At 37.1% G+C, this 16,243-nt stretch overlaps 2 protein-coding genes across 2 annotated transcripts in view; one reads left to right on the top strand and one right to left on the bottom strand.

Annotated features, from left to right (window-relative positions):
• LOC114244610 (uncharacterized) overlaps positions 1 to 16,243 on the bottom strand; it is a 73,743-nt gene that overhangs the window by 53,429 nt on the left and 4,071 nt on the right. Inside the window, exon 2 of the mRNA XM_028176488.2 lies at positions 2,044 to 2,179. Coding sequence (XP_028032289.2) covers positions 2,044 to 2,179 — 136 coding nt within the window. The remainder of the gene's footprint in view (positions 1 to 2,043; positions 2,180 to 16,243) is intronic.
• Positions 11,353 to 12,491, top strand: LOC149501064 (uncharacterized). Its single transcript, XM_089734063.1, has one exon. The coding sequence runs from the start codon at positions 11,353 to 11,355 to the stop codon at positions 12,217 to 12,219; it is 867 nt and encodes a 288-aa protein (XP_089590189.1). The 3' UTR covers positions 12,220 to 12,491.

A 16,243-nucleotide genomic window follows, 5' to 3' on the forward strand; every position in this document is an offset into this window, starting at 1 on the left:
TTTAGCGAGACTAACGAACAGCAATTCATTTTTATATATTATTATATACTTATAGATATAGATTTTACAGTACAATTGACTCTTCGCACGCTTGTCTCAAGGTGAGTGGCGGCATTTACATTACGATCTCACTTTAACATCTAATGAGCAACAGCAATTCGTAAATACCAAGTTATTTTTTATAATCGTAATATCAAATATTACTTTTAAGTGTAATAAAATAAACTCCTAACAACTAACAATAGTTTAAGTATTAAATAAGTGTTTTCTTTACTGCCTCCCCAATGGCCAAAAAATAATTGCTATAATAGCAATTATTATTATTGTTCGCATGCTTCGATAGGCGATGCGAGAATTTCTCTTCAATTAATTTCTCCAATAACGTTCATAAGATCGTAATTATGACAAGTAATAGTGTGATTGGACGCTATAATCAGCAAAAATTACATTTAGTTAAATTATGTCGGCGCCATTTTGTGTTCGTCTTATTATATGTGTGGTAGAACTATACTTTTTAAATTCCGCTACAGCCGTACCCCAACTTGAATCTACCAACCTCCCTGGAAGCAGATTTAATCTTACAATCATTGAGATATCGTAAATATACAAAACCGTGGACTAGATTTCATGAACAGTTTTCAACTGTGTTAAGAATATTCTAGACCGCATGCTAGCTGAAACAGGGAGAGACAGCTGAACGAGCGAGTTTCCATATAACAGTAATCCGTAGCACTGGCTTTGCGATCACTGGCTCCCAAACTTTTTAATCAGTGACTATTTGGTTGGTTGCTGCTACACCATCGGTTCTAAGTTGGTGTCTACACTTTGAGAATTTGAATATGTTTATTTGTTAGCAGCTGTAGGGACAAGGATATTTGTTCGTTACGATCTGGTCCAGTTTCGTTATTCATTGATTCTAATAATAATTATAAAGTAAATCCTAAGACCCAATATAATTTAATTTTAGAAATCGCTGATCTAAATAGTTATAAAAAGATGTAAACTGTTTGTACAGTTAAATAGCGCTAACAAAAACAGTTGCTAATCCGACGTTTCGTATTGTTGCGAATGTTTTGATCTTAGTTGCATTTACGTAAAGACTCGTGTACATTGATACTAGCTGCGTATTATGTTCAATATCTATATATTAATACGTGAAGCAAAAACTTTGTATCCCTTTTTACGAAAATTGCGCGGAAGGAGGAGTATGAAATTTTCCACACTTATAGAGAACATAGAGAAGAAGTGCATAATGCTAATATTTTTTTAAAATAATGCATAAAAGATACCTTAAATCAATAAAGAAAACATTACACACACTACATACCATGTATTTGACGCACACACGCATGCATACTACTTATTGTCAATTCTTGACGTCTTTATTAATATTTTTTATAGTGTAGCCTTGGCGAAATTTGTGATTATAGAAGTATAAAATACAATCATAATAGTGTACAAATTTACATATCCAATTAATTATAGTCGAATTTCGACTACTGCGGGACCTCTAGTTAATTATTAATGTTCAAGGGTAGGTACGACCACCCCGCCTATTTCTTCTATGCTGCTCTTCTTAGGGCCAGTATTAGTATTTTTTTTTTATAAATAAATAAATATTTTATAATAATCACGCCACGTTAACTGGTCCCGTGCTAAGTTCGTAAAGAACTTATGTTATAAGTACCAGATAACGGAAATAAATGTAAGATTTTTATTATACACGTACATATGTTTAATATTTAATATACATCCATAACCCTGGAAAGTACATTTATATTTATCATACAAATATCTTTCCTTGGCGGGATTTGAACCCGCGACCCCCTTGTGTAGTGACCATGTCACTTACCACTACACCAGACGGCTGTTAAATTCTCTCAGGGTGAGCCCTGTGAGCTCACCTATCAGCTGTAACGTAGCTTGAATAGTTAGGCTATCACCGAATAGGTAGAGGAACCAAAGTGACAAACTGGGGCCTGAGAACTTGAGCGTAAGTTGTAGCATACGAGGGACGCACAAAATAGAAAATTAAATACTAACCTCAAAGCTAGCGGGTTCCACGGGCTGTGCTCGCATCGTGTCGCGTTGTAGCCCAGTCGCCGCTAGCACTGCAGCACTGTTGCCGCACGCTAAGCACAGCAAGGACAACGCCAAAAAAGCCGTCAGTAACGGACTCCTGTGGACAAATCAACATGTACATGTGACTTCATTTCGTAAACAGGGTTACAGGGATGCGGTTTGAAATGGCATTGAATAAATATGGTTTTAAAAGGTCTTTGGTTACGAGATACTTATAACCGAGATATTACTTCGTAACAATATATTTTCCAGTTTTTAAGTCAACACACTCAGACAGTGGAGTGAGAGGAGGCTATTTTAAGAATAGACTGGTTTATTTAAAATAAATTTCTTTAGAATTATATTTGTATCTTCGTTCTAATCATGGTACCTGATTAAATTTTGTGCAGTGCTGTAGGGATGTGGCGAAAAATATAATATGTAGAGCGCTTTTAGCCGACTTCAAAAAAGGAGAAGGTTGTTATTTCGACTATGTTTTTTTTGTATTTGTTACCTCATAACTTTTGACCGGGTGAATCGATTTTGATGATTCTTTTTTTATTAGAAATTTAGTCCACTTCTGATAATGGTATCCATGAGAAAACCATATAAGTTTTAAATTTGCATGAAGTACGTGCGCGACAAATAGATGAATAACTCAATATCACGCCAACCGATTTAGATGATTATTGTTTTTAGTGTATATTAATTTGTTTTGGTATATCTTTTTATTTTCTATTCGAAGTCGGTTTTTGTTAAAGCATGTCTGTTTACAATTATTATTTTGACGCTTAAGCGAAACATTTCGATGTTGTTCCACTAAATTAGATGCTAAAAAGTGAAAACGTGCAGCGGATTCCGCGGTCGCCCTCGCTGCTTATATTTATTGTGTCAAACATTTTGTTTGAATCTCAAGTAGTTCCGACTGACAGGTGTAAGTGGCACGTCATTGCTTTCACTGGCTGCTGCGATGTTACATCACGGAGATGTGCACCGCGCCGGCCCGCCGAGGTTTTGTGGAATTCTTGCCTTTATTAACTGGAATGTACCTTGGATATGAATTATTTTATATGACCGTGAAGCCAGAAGTCGTAAGGTCTGGAATATCTCAAAACTACATATTGTAATTGCGTGGACGAGTGATTGGGCTCGCAACCCATCTCTTGTGCCGTGGTCACCATAGGACCTAAGTTACAATTGTATACTGCGAGTATAATAGTTGCCCCACCCATTTTTGCTTGTTCACGCCAAAAATAATTAGGACGGTGGTCGTTACCTGTGGAGGCTAACAAGATTCCGTTCCACCACAACATCAATATACGGCCATTACCAGTATTTACTTATGTGACATTATCAGGCTGAGCCCCCTGAGCTCGGGTACACATCGGGTGAGGCCAGAATAGTTTCTAGAGGCTACTTGCAGTAGGGAGACAAGAAAAGAATACGGGTTCACGAACACTGTTGTCTGCTTATGTTACCCTGGTTTACCCTCCTTGACATTAAGACCGTTACGTTAGCCACTAAATATCAATTTACTTTAATTAACTATAATTTTTCTAACACGATTTTATGAGGTATACCGAGCTTGGAATAATCACAATTGAAGCCTGTCTTCATTTCCGTGAACAGTCTAGAACTCACTTAAGGATTTTGCGGTAGTTTTTCCAAACTTCCGAAAACATGACGAATTGCTCATCAAAAAAAACGAAGAAACATTGCGCACGCGAGACGGCCTACAATAAGAATTCACAATTAATAAAAGCAAAAATAAAACATTTTTTAAATCCTAAGGCTAGTACGTTCAAACAATCACTCGCTAATAAACTGTAGCTATAAATAAATAAAACTGAATGGTTATTGCCATAGATACTCATGACTTCAATACCAACCTGTGCGGTCCTGCTAATTAGGACCCCTATTAGATGATAGAACTTAAATCCATCACATAAATTTATTTGCAGTTGTCTTTTGGAAGCGGAAACTTAATGAGCCTTAGTTTATATTAATTTACGTTTAATATCTTTCGTCTGAGCATTATTTATTAGCTAGCCTGACGTGCCATTTTCTTTGATACTTTGAGAGTGAAGTAAAAGGCATGCTTCGTTATAAGTACTTATTTCAAAGCTCTTTTTTTTTTTAAAAGTAATTTTCTATATGTTTATGTATGGCAAAGACCGCAGCAACAATGAGTCTTATGTTACTTATAAATTTTGTGGGCTTGTAAATTCTTTTCTTTTTCTTCCCTACTTATTCGTTCATAGCCTCATGGGCCGAGCTTACGGGGTCAACCTGAAAAAATTTGCTAACAGTAGCCCTACCAAGAGCAGTGTTTTGCAGAATCTACCACCCACTGAAAAAAAGCCGCCAGAAACTCACTGGAAACAATGCTTATTACTCTATGTTATACCATGTTTGATGTTGTGTTACACACGTTGTTCGTTAGCACGTGCTAAATGTGTATGCATTGAGATTTTTTTTCCGTAACTGAATGACCGTGCTCACGGCCGACACAAACATCATTACTTAAAGTCTTTACCCAGTTTGAATCATGATATCGAATTCTCAGTTCTAATACATAATAACTGTATCTTCAAATCGAAATGCAATCCCGGCATTTAGCACGGGACGGTGGCAGCCAACCGTGCGGACTCACAATACGACCCGCCATCCATTAATAACGTGTAAATTACTGTAAATAATTACCAATTGTTCACGAGAAAAACAGTGATGAACGCAATTTTAAAATGTAAATGCTCACTCGTCTACAACTTCGCTTTTTGTATTGTGCATCTACAAGAATACCGTTGTTCTTAGGTTGACTGCGCCTTTGTGTATGTTTGTTCGTCTGTGCGGCATTCTAGTACAGCGGCTCTCAAAGTTTTTTACTTAGTGACGCCTCAACGTCTTCACACATTCGCAACAGCAGGTTGACAACAAACAACTGTCTAATTATGACCACTGAACGCCACCAAAATATCTTAAAATCCCCAAATGCCTAAAGACTGTAACTCCCGAGATTTTCCTGAATAGATATATCGATATGTCGAATAAACGTCAGAATACGAGGTTCTTTATCGATGATCTTCGTTATTGTCGGGTCTCGGTGGCGCATGTGTATCACGCGGAACCACATGCATGGCTGACCGCAAGAGAAATGGTACGGATTCAACGGGGAACTATGTTTTGTTTCACTGCACTATGTACATACATACTTCACTGGTCCTTTTGTTTGATATATAATTTACTTGCTATATTCCAGCAAGTGTTTTTTTTTCCTACCTATGCTTATAGCCTTGAGAGACTATTTCAGCTTTACCCTAACGTGTAGGTGAGCTCACGGGGATCAAACCGGAGTGTTGCTAACACTGGCTCTAGCAAGAGCAGTGCTTCGCAGAATCTACCACCGGATCGGAAACGCTACCCACTGAGAAGATCCGGCGAGAAACTCAGTGGGCTGTGTCTATGGGTTAATTCGCTCTTCGAGCTCTTCGTCGCAAGCGACGGGTTCGATGAGGACGGTTACCGGTGCTTGTGAGTTGTGGTACCTAAAAGCACCGTTAGTAGATCGGGAGGATCCGTAATGACGTGTTTTGAGCGACGTCGACTCAACAAGTGTTCATAGCCGAAATTAGTTCCTCTCTGTTCTCCAATCCAACTCCTGAAGCCTTCGTGCAACATTTCTTCTGTAGAATTAATTAAGCCTCAGGATCTTTCTTCTTAATCGTTTACGCTCTTGGCAGAACGATCGTCGTCATCAGCTCGGATGGCGGTGATCTCCACGAGACGTCGCCATTCCTCACGTACCGCGGCGTTTCTTGTGCACTCGTTGGCGGGATCATTTAGAGCTGCCTTTATTTGGTCGAACCATCGAAATGGTAATTTGCCGCGTGGTCTTGTACCCTCAATCATGCCCTGCACCACAAGGCGCTTCACTGAGCCGTAAATCCGTCGCGACACGCGTCCAAAGAAAGAGAAAACACCGACCTTGAACGATGGAGGATAGACGCTGCCTGATGCCGAGTTCATGTAGAATTGACTGATTCGTTCAGTCCGAGGATCTTGTCGGCTATTAATAATTTTATACCCCTGAGAGATCTTCGCAAATCTAGCTTTTTTTTATTGCTTAGATGGGTGGACGAGCTCACAGCCCACCTGGTGTTAAGTGGTTACTGGAGCCCATAGACATCTATGACGTAAATGCGCCACCCACCTTGAGATATAAGTTCTAAGGTCTCAGTATGGTTACAACGGCTGCCCCACCCTTCAAACCGAAACGCATTACTGCTTCACGACAGAAATAGGCAGGGTGGTGGTACCTACCCGTCCGGACTCACAAGAGGTCTTACCACCAGTAATTACGCAAATTATAATTTTGCGGGTTTGATTTTTATTACACGATGTTATTCCTTCACCGTGGAAGTCAATCGTAAACAATTGTTGAGTACGCTCGAGCTTGAGGTAGGATATGTTACCAGTGCTTTACCACCCCTGTCTGTAATAATAACGTACTGATGGACCCATAGTGATGTCTCAAAGCTCTTGAACACCAGGAGTCTATCTACACAATTAAAACTTCGTGCCTAATTGATTCCTTTTTAATGATTGATTATTAGACGTGAGGCAAAGTGTGCAAATAAAGCTTTGGTAATTTATAATCTTAAAGAGATGGCGTATACAGTACACAGAATGGTTGGCGCTTATCTAATCACCTTTACAAAAACAAAATCCTCATCTCAAATAAACCAATAGACCTCAATATTTTAAGGAGTCTTTGTTGCGATAAATCGATAAACAATCTGTTATAATAAATCTTTAAGCATTTAACGCAACATTCAACATTAATTCTTCACAAATTATAAGTTATCTTTTGTCATTCGTCGAAGTGAATTAATTTGTCAATCTTTTAATTTAAAAAAAAAAACCAGAAATGATTATAACACAACATTTCGTGTAATATCTGTAGTAATAAACCTGCATCGCTGTCGAAGATGTACTTATTTTTTACTAAAGTACTCGATTGTATAACAGAACGTTAATAATGAGTTTAATTAGGAAGTAATTCGAGCGGCTTAGTTCGGCGTGACTCCGAAGCTACGGGGCTTCCGTTTGTTAATTTGGCGACACCGTCTGTGACGCTCCATCGAACTGCGGAGAAAAACTTATTTTTCTAATTTAGATTCAACATTTATTACCATTAATAATGGTATATCAAGACACGAATATCAAATATTTTTGGAATTAGCTGCATCCGTTTCTGTAAAGGCTGTTTCCGACTGAAGTATGCACAGCATGTCTGTTGAATTCTGGCATGCATAACATATGGCTACTCTTTTTAACCGACCACAAATAAGGAGGAGGTTTTTTTGTGGGTGGACGAGCTCGCAGCCTACCTGGTTAAGTGGTTACTGAAGCCCATAGACATCTACAAAGTAAATACCGCCATCCACCTTGAGATATGAATTCTAAGGTCCCAGTGTAGTTTCAAAGGATGCCCCACCCTTCAAACCGAAACGCATTACTGCTTCACGGCAGAAAGTAGGCAGGGTGGTGGTAGCTACCCGTGCGGGCTCACAAGAGGTCCTACCACCAGTAATTACGCAAATTATAATTTTGCGGGTTTGATTTTGATTTTGCGGGTTCTCAATTGGTTTTACTTTATTTTATGTAGGTATACGAGCATACGGCCCACCTGGTGGTGAGTGGTCACCGACGGTCATGGACGTCAGCAATGCCAGGGACAGAGCTAAGCCGCTGTCTGCCAAATATTTCACATAGCTCAAATATTTGTTTGAACTAAAATATTGTTTTCTCGTATACAGCTTTTATATTATTTAGTGAAGCTTATGCCTTGCAATGTGACAAGATTAGATTGAAGTTAGACTTAAATCTAAGCCGTTTAATTTGAAACAAAGCCGACGTCCTCAGAGCGAGGTCTGAGTCTTAGCTGTATGGTATCGTGGATGCTCTACCTTTATCACTGGATCACATGACTGTCTCACCGCCGGAATAGACAGGGCGGTGGAACCTACCCGCGCAAGACCACAATACTTTTATTACACGATGTTATCCCGTCATCATCGAAGTAGTTCGTGTAATTAGATACCGACGGATTTACTTAAAATTTGTTAATTGTTATTTCCATTGGGATGTTTGTTTTTTTAATCGCGCTCTATGCGTTCGTGTTTTATGTATGGTTGACTACCTGTCAGCTTCCCCGTGTGGTCAAGGCAAATTGTTAATGTAACATGAGAATGAAACGTTTTTTCGGAACAAAAAGTAGTCTATAATATCACTATTCTGACCTTTTGCATCGTTTTGGCGTTAAAAAGACTGAAAATAAACAAACAAACTTTCCCTCTTTATAATATTAAGTAAGAATTTAAGTCTTTGTACAGTTTAGACGAAAGCACTGTGCAAACAACATTGTGGCATTTATCGAATAGTGATGTACAAACAAAACAAATCGTTGTTGACCTTACGTAATTGATTAGATATTAATATTTCACAGTGATGGTGTCCCGATATATTCGATCCAAAACTGTGCGTTGTTATGTAATCATTGTATAACGTATACATTATGTAACGAGATTCTATGAGTCCATTGAATATTAATTAACTAATGAAATAAGTCTGAAAACAGCGCACGTACTATGTGATTACTGATCATTATATTCTCTATTATTATAATTCACTAGCTGACCCGGCAGACTTCGTAGTGCCTCAATCGATAAATAAAAGACCTAAACTTTTGTATAAAATAGACTTAAAACAAACAAAAGGAATCCGTCCGACGCGACGGGGGACACATGAAAGGAAAAACAAAATTGTTATTTTTATTTGATTCCGAGCATTTTCATATTTATCCACTTTTTAAACCTTCTCTGGACTTCCACAAATAATTCAACACCAAAATTAGCTAAATCGGTCCAGCCGTTCTCGAGTTTTAGCGAGACTAACGAACAGCAATTCATTTATATACATATAGATAATCCATATATTCACGAGTGCTCTCGGTTGGAAGCTCATTGTCATTGATTATAACATGACAGCGTATAATAGCAAATTTGCGTAATTACTGATTGTTGAACATCTCTTGCTGTGCCACAGACTCACTCATTTTCATTTCCGCGGTCAAGTCATGCTCTCCGGCTTAAAGGAGACCCAATTGAGATTTCAACCTCAATGTGCATGCAGCATTCTAGTTATGGTGTCCATGGACTCCTTACGGCGTATATAATACGTAGCTCCACGGCGCTAATCTAAGCATTGTATTGAATGCAGAAGTCTTGATAGATCTATGTGAATCTATACTAATATATAAATCTACAGTGGTTTTTACGGATGTTCCATTATAACTACTGAACCATGCATCCGATTGACCAGAAACTTGGTATCCATGTAGAAAATACATGTACTTAATGGTTAGGCTAATATTTATATGAGTGTTGGACTCCCTAATAATAGTGACAATAAATAATAATGTTAATTTTAAATGCCCAGCGAAGCGGGCGAGTACGGCTAGTATCTTATACTTCTGGTATTTTAAAGTAGATAACAAAGTAGAGTACATTTCTCGCATTTTAATAATTGACCCACAGCTGGCTGACACAAGGTCTTTTTTTATCGTACCTAAGCTGATTGCTTCAGAGGGCTATGCCAGCGTAATCGGGCGAGTAGGTGAGCTCACGGGGCTCTAACCTGAGGACGATGCTAACACTAGCCCTGGCAAGAGTAGTAAGTACTTCGCTTCTACTGGCGGTAGGACCTCTTATGAGTCCGCACGGGTAGGTACCACCACCCTGCCTATTTCTGCCGTAAAGCAGTAGGTAATGCGTTTCGGTTTGAAGGGTGGGGCAGCCGTTGTAACTATACTGAGACCTTATAATTTATAATTCAAGGTGGGTGGTCCATTTACGTTGTAGATGTCTATGGACTCCAGTAACCACTTAACAACCAGGTGGGCTGTGAGCTCATTCAACCATCTAAGCAATAAAAAAAGAATTAAAAAATCTACCACCGGATCGCAAACGCAACCCAGAGAGAAGAAACACGAGGTAGACAAACCCCAAATATATAGAACATGATCTGATAACAAGAAGACGAAAAAGTTGCTTAAATACAAGAAAGAAGTTTGCGGCGTATGCGGGAGCATCCCAGCACTTATGTACCCTGTCAAAGATATAATCTTCTTTCTTTTGTGCCATAGTAGGATAATAATGCTGTGAAACAACTCTAATTTTACGCATGTTAAAGACTAGACCATTATTGGATTTCATCGTGGGAACTACTTGAATAGAAAAATGATTGCTTGTGTTATGTTATGCCCCTCACACTAGTACCTAAGTCATATATCAATTCTCATAAACACATAATGTACTCTAACTCTCAGTTCTTAAGTTCTAAATCATTGTTACTATATAACATACTTATTTCCTCATGTTACTAAATCATATGTATATTGTTTACTTTACATCAGATATTCGTTTGGAATTAGAACATTAGTTAATATTGTATTCCTTTCACATTGGTAAAATTCCGTCATTTACTAATTGTGTCCTTACGGATTCTAAATATGTTTACCAATACGGTTCATAGTCTAAATGACTCATTTACTAATTGTTTAGTAAATACTATTCATGTATAAATTCTCTTTCTCCTTGAAACTAAAAAGTTCGTCATCAAACTTCAAACTTATAACATCGTAACTCTGTCCGTGTAACATCAGATTTTTGTAAAGGAAAAATAAATTCAGTGTATATTAAAATAAAGTTTTTTTTAAAACTACAAAACCGCTCACCGCGTAACAAATTTGGCGCAGTCGGTAGGATTCCGCATAGAAATATCGCCAAGACGAGGTTTTAACGTGCATCACCGCATCGCGACGGGACTCACATCGCCAAGCAACAGCAGCAGCAGCAACTACGGGACACACATCGCCCAGCAGCAGCCAGCAACCGCAAGACGACGTGAATCAAGCACGGTAGCTGAAGGCTTTTGAAATAACTTCGCCGAACAGACGAGAGCCCACATGCAGAATCTAATTTTTATTGTACTGTGGTAAGTGGTTTTTATATGCTCTGAATTCATCCTTAATCCTTAATCTGTTACACAATCCTAAATCTTTGTCCTAAATCATATATATTGAACAAAATCTTAAATCAAATCTTAAATCTTTAATCATCTTAAATCTTAAATTATCATAACTCAAATCAAATTCGCGACTTTTGGTAGAATTTTTTTTTTTTTTCATTATTTCTTAAATCATATATTTTCTTAAATCAAGCCATTCAAATGTTTAGCGCAGAAAACAAAAACATGGCTCTAGAAATTACAATTGCTACACTCTTACAATTAATTCCAGAATTTAATACATCATCTCCTAGCCAAGTGTATCGATTTATCAGATCGTGCGACTCCGCGTTTAGTTTAGCTTCTGTTCAACAACAAATGGTTCTTTTAATATACGCGTTGAATAAAATCACTGGGCCAAGTTCATCAGACGTTCATGCCAAACAGTTTTCAACGTGGTCTGACTTAAAATGCTTCCTAATACAAAAGTTCTCTCAAACTAAAACGTTAGGACATCTTATGTTAGAACTACAATCCATGTTCCAACAATCAAAAGAAACTGTTACTGAATATTTTCTTCGCGTGAATCTTTGTCGAAGTAAAATAATAGAAAAACTGTGTATCGAATATAACGATAACACCCTAGAAGGACGTAAAATTACTGCTGAGGAAACAGCTCTCAATGTTTTTATTAACGGCTTAAACTCTGACATAGGCGTAATGCTTAGAACCAGAGATTTCAACAATCTAACTGACGCCGGAAATTTTGCTATACAGGAAGAGAAAATTCGAAATATGAACAGTGCTAGACAAAAACTTTTTAATATGAACCCTAGCACAGTTCCATATCAAAATCATGGTCAATCCAGACATATTCGAACTCCACAACCAAACTCTGGCAACCATAATGCTTCAACTCCCTTAAAATCATGTAACTATTGCAAGAAGCCTGGTCATTTAATTCAAGAATGTCGTAAGAGACAATATAATCAAAGAAATAAACATGATCGCAACTCAATCAAAATTAATAATTTAAACTCGCAGGCGGCCGAGCTCACGGGCACTGCTTCGGAAACCGCGAATATTTAAAGCCCAATATTAGATCTAACGACATTCTAAATCAATCTAACAAACACAATAAGCAAAAAGCTTTAAACTATAAAAATCAAATTCAGGTCACAGAAAATAATGTTGTTAATTCAGTTCATCGGGAACAAACAGCTATTTTCACCCCTCAGTTCGAGAACAGTAACTCACATAGTTCAGCAGTCTATCGGAGACAACTTAGTGACGTTGCGACTCAAACCGAAGACAGTGACTTCGAGATCTTTGTAAGCCCTAAAGCTTTTTCAACTCAAAAATCATCAGAACCTCTTGACAAAATCACAAAATCAAATTCTAAATCGAGTTCTAAACGAAAATCAAATTCTAATTCTAAATCAAAAACTAAATCTAACTCTAAATCAAAAACTAAATCTAATTCTAAATCGAATCCTAAATCTAACGAAATCATTAATTTGAATTCACAGTCAAAATCGACTTCTAGCTCTGAAAAACAATCTAATATAGAAACTTACAAAATATCATCATTCAATGTACCACCAGAAAATCTACTTTATTGTAAGTTTCACATCGAAGGACAACCAGTAACCCTTCTTATCGACACAGGCGCTGCTATTTCTGTTATTAATAGAAACAAAATAGGTACAGCCCCTCTAGATGAATCGAACATCGTGTCTATTGTGGGAATATCTGGAACTAACTCTACCATTCGTAGTTTTGGTACAGCACAACTGTCCCTCGATAATCTATCAAAATTCAAATTTCACGTTGCTAACTTAAATATCAGTGTAGATGGTATTTTAGGTAACGATTTTATGAACAAATTCAATGCTACCATTTATGTTCAATCTAAGACCATGCGTCTTAAAGACAAAAATTACAAGTTAACAACTCTCGGTGATAAAGATGAGTCACCGTCGGATTGTAAACAAGTTCTAGGAAAGCGATCTGAAACGGTGATCGCTTGTCTTACAAAAGACATATGTAATGGTAACGCGTTCGTCGAAAAACAATCCCTAGACAAAGAGTTGACCATACCGAATGCACTTATCTCAGTTTCCAATGGAAGATTCCTCATAACTTGTGTCAACTCAAGCGACCGTGATAAGACGATCACATCATTACCATTAGTAGAAACTAAATCGTTATCATTAATTAATAACTCAAATAATGCTAATTCACAAATAAACTTTACAAACTCATTAAATAATGGTGTCCACGATAAACGAGATAAAGTTCGTCAACTCGTGAGAACTGACCATTTAAATAACGAAGAACTAAATTCTCTAGACAAAATTATTTCAAAATTTTCAGATATCTTTTATTTAGAAGACGAACCTCTGTCTTTTAGTAACAATACAAAACATTCAATTCCTACTACTTCTGACATTCCGATTAATACCAAAACGTATAGGTTTCCTTTTGTTCATCAAAAAGAGGTAAAATCTCAAGTTGAAAAAATGCTAGACCAAAAAATTATTCAACCTAGTTCATCTCCATGGAGCAGCCCCATTTGGGTTGTCCCTAAAAAGTCTGACGCTTCTGGTAAACAGAAATGGCGTGTAGTTATAGACTACAGGAAATTAAACGAAATCACTATTGGAGATAGTTACCCTTTGCCAAACATCACCGATATCCTAGACAAGTTAGGTCATTCTATTTATTTTACTACCCTAGATTTAGCATCAGGTTTTCACCAAATTGAACTTGATGAAAAGGATATTCCTAAGACAGCATTCAGTACTCCTTATGGTCACTATGAATTTTTAAGAATGCCCTTTGGACTCAAAAATGCTCCAGCTACTTTCCAACGCGCTATGGATAGCGTTCTGTACGGATTGCAGGGAGAGCGTTGTTTCGTGTACTTAGATGATATAGTCGTTTTTGCTTCTAGTCTTCAGGAACATGAACAAAAACTAACTGAAGTCTTAGAGCGACTCCGTAAATATGGTCTCAAAATTCAACCCGACAAGTGTGAATTTATGCGCAAAGAAGTTGCCTATCTAGGTCACATCATCACAAATCAAGGCGTGAAACCAAATCCTGAAAAGGTTTCAGCAGTTAAAAATTTTCCTATTCCTAAATCGTGTAAAGATATAAAATCATTCCTAGGTCTCGCAGGATACTATCGTAGATTTATACCTAACTTTAGCAAAATCACTAAACCTTTAACGAGCTTACTCAAGAAAGATGTTCCATTTATATGGAGTAAAGATCAACAGTCGGCATTCGATAAATGTAAAGAAATTTTAACAATGACTCCAATTCTTCAATATCCCGATTTCAACAAAGATTTCGTACTAACTACCGATGCATCGTTACATGCTATTGGTGCTATCCTCTCACAGGGAGATATTGGCAAAGATTTGCCAATCGCGTATGCCTCACGTACTTTAAATAAAGCCGAGTCTAATTATTCAACTATCGAAAGAGAGTTGCTTGCCATAGTGTGGGCAGTTAAGCATTTCAGACCTTATCTCTTCGGAAGAAGATTCAAAATCGTTACTGACCACAAACCTCTGACGTGGTTATTTTCAATCAAAGATCCAGGCAGTCGTCTCGTAAGATGGCGTCTCAAGCTCGAAGAATACGAGTACGAGATAGTTTATAAAGCAGGAAAAATGAATACTAATGCGGACGTTCTGTCTCGTCCAGCTATTATGAACTCTAACGTAATAGATTTAAGTCAAGATGATCAAGACGATTATCTACAAATAAATTTTGAACATTACAAATCCTTAGATCGTACCAATATAAATACTTCTTTTACTAAAATGTCTCCAGATCAATTGTTAGCTGTTAAGCACAAAAATATATTTATTCCTATGTCATGTGAACCTCCTTCACAAAATAATCTATTTCATGAAGCTATCAGTTTATGTTCACAAACTGAATCATTTTTAGAAAATCAAAAATCTCTATACGAAGTACATTTGTTAAATTCAAATCATAATCAAAATTTATTCTTTACATGCACTAGACCCAGACACTTCGATCCTTGGGATTCTGAAAGTTATTTTAAATCTCTTCTCTCATGTCTCCAAAAACATGAAATTGATACATTGTACGTTCCAGATCTTAAAAATGATAATACGTGTAAACTAGAAATCAACGAACAACTTTATATATCTTCATACATCGCTGAATCATACAATTGTAAAATTATAATTTGTGAAAATAAAATATCTTATCCTAAGCCCGAAGAAATTCCTAATATTCTCAAAACCTATCACGATGAACCTCTATCAGGACATCGTGGAATCCTAGAAACAACTAGAAAAATTCGTGATGAATATTTCTGGAAAGGAATGACAAACGACATTAAAGAATACATAGAATCATGCGTCGTTTGCCAACGAAATAAAATTCAACGTAAGTCTTTTAAAGCACCTATGGTCATAACCTCTCAATCTACTGAACCATTTGAGCGTATATCAATGGATTTAGTCTCATACTCAGAAATTAGTGATAATAATAATAAATATGTCATAACGTTGCAAGACGATCTCACAAGATTTGTTCAAGCATATCCTATTCCTGACAAAGAAGCAGTCACTATTGCTAAACAAATCTTACATTTCTGCCAACACTTCGGTGTTCCAAAGCGTTTTCATTCGGATCAAGGTACCGAATTTACCAATAACGTTCTTAAGCAATTAACAAAATTTCTCGGATGTAATCATACATTCAATACAGCATATCATCCTCAAACAAATGGCGCTCTCGAACGATTCCATGCGACTCTTCGAGATCATATACGCATGTATTGCAATCGTCGTCATAAAAATTGGGATCAAATCATCCCTCTCGCTATTTTATGTCATAATACCTCAGTTAACTCTTCCACGGGTTATACTCCTCACGAACTCTTATTTGGTTTTAAGCCTCGTCCGTTCTACTCGCTAAAACCAATCTCTGATTACACAGCTTGCGATTATTTAAAAGACTTAAACGAACGTTTAAAGGTCTCTAGAGAAACTGCTTTACAAAATCTAGAAAAGATGAAAGAAAAAGCGAAAGAACGCTATGACAATCAAATTAAGAATTCTGT

The sequence above is a fragment of the Bombyx mandarina genome, chromosome 17 (genome assembly GCF_030267445.1).
Source record: "Bombyx mandarina strain Sakado chromosome 17, ASM3026744v2".
Taxonomy (NCBI): Eukaryota; Metazoa; Arthropoda; class Insecta; order Lepidoptera; family Bombycidae; genus Bombyx; species Bombyx mandarina.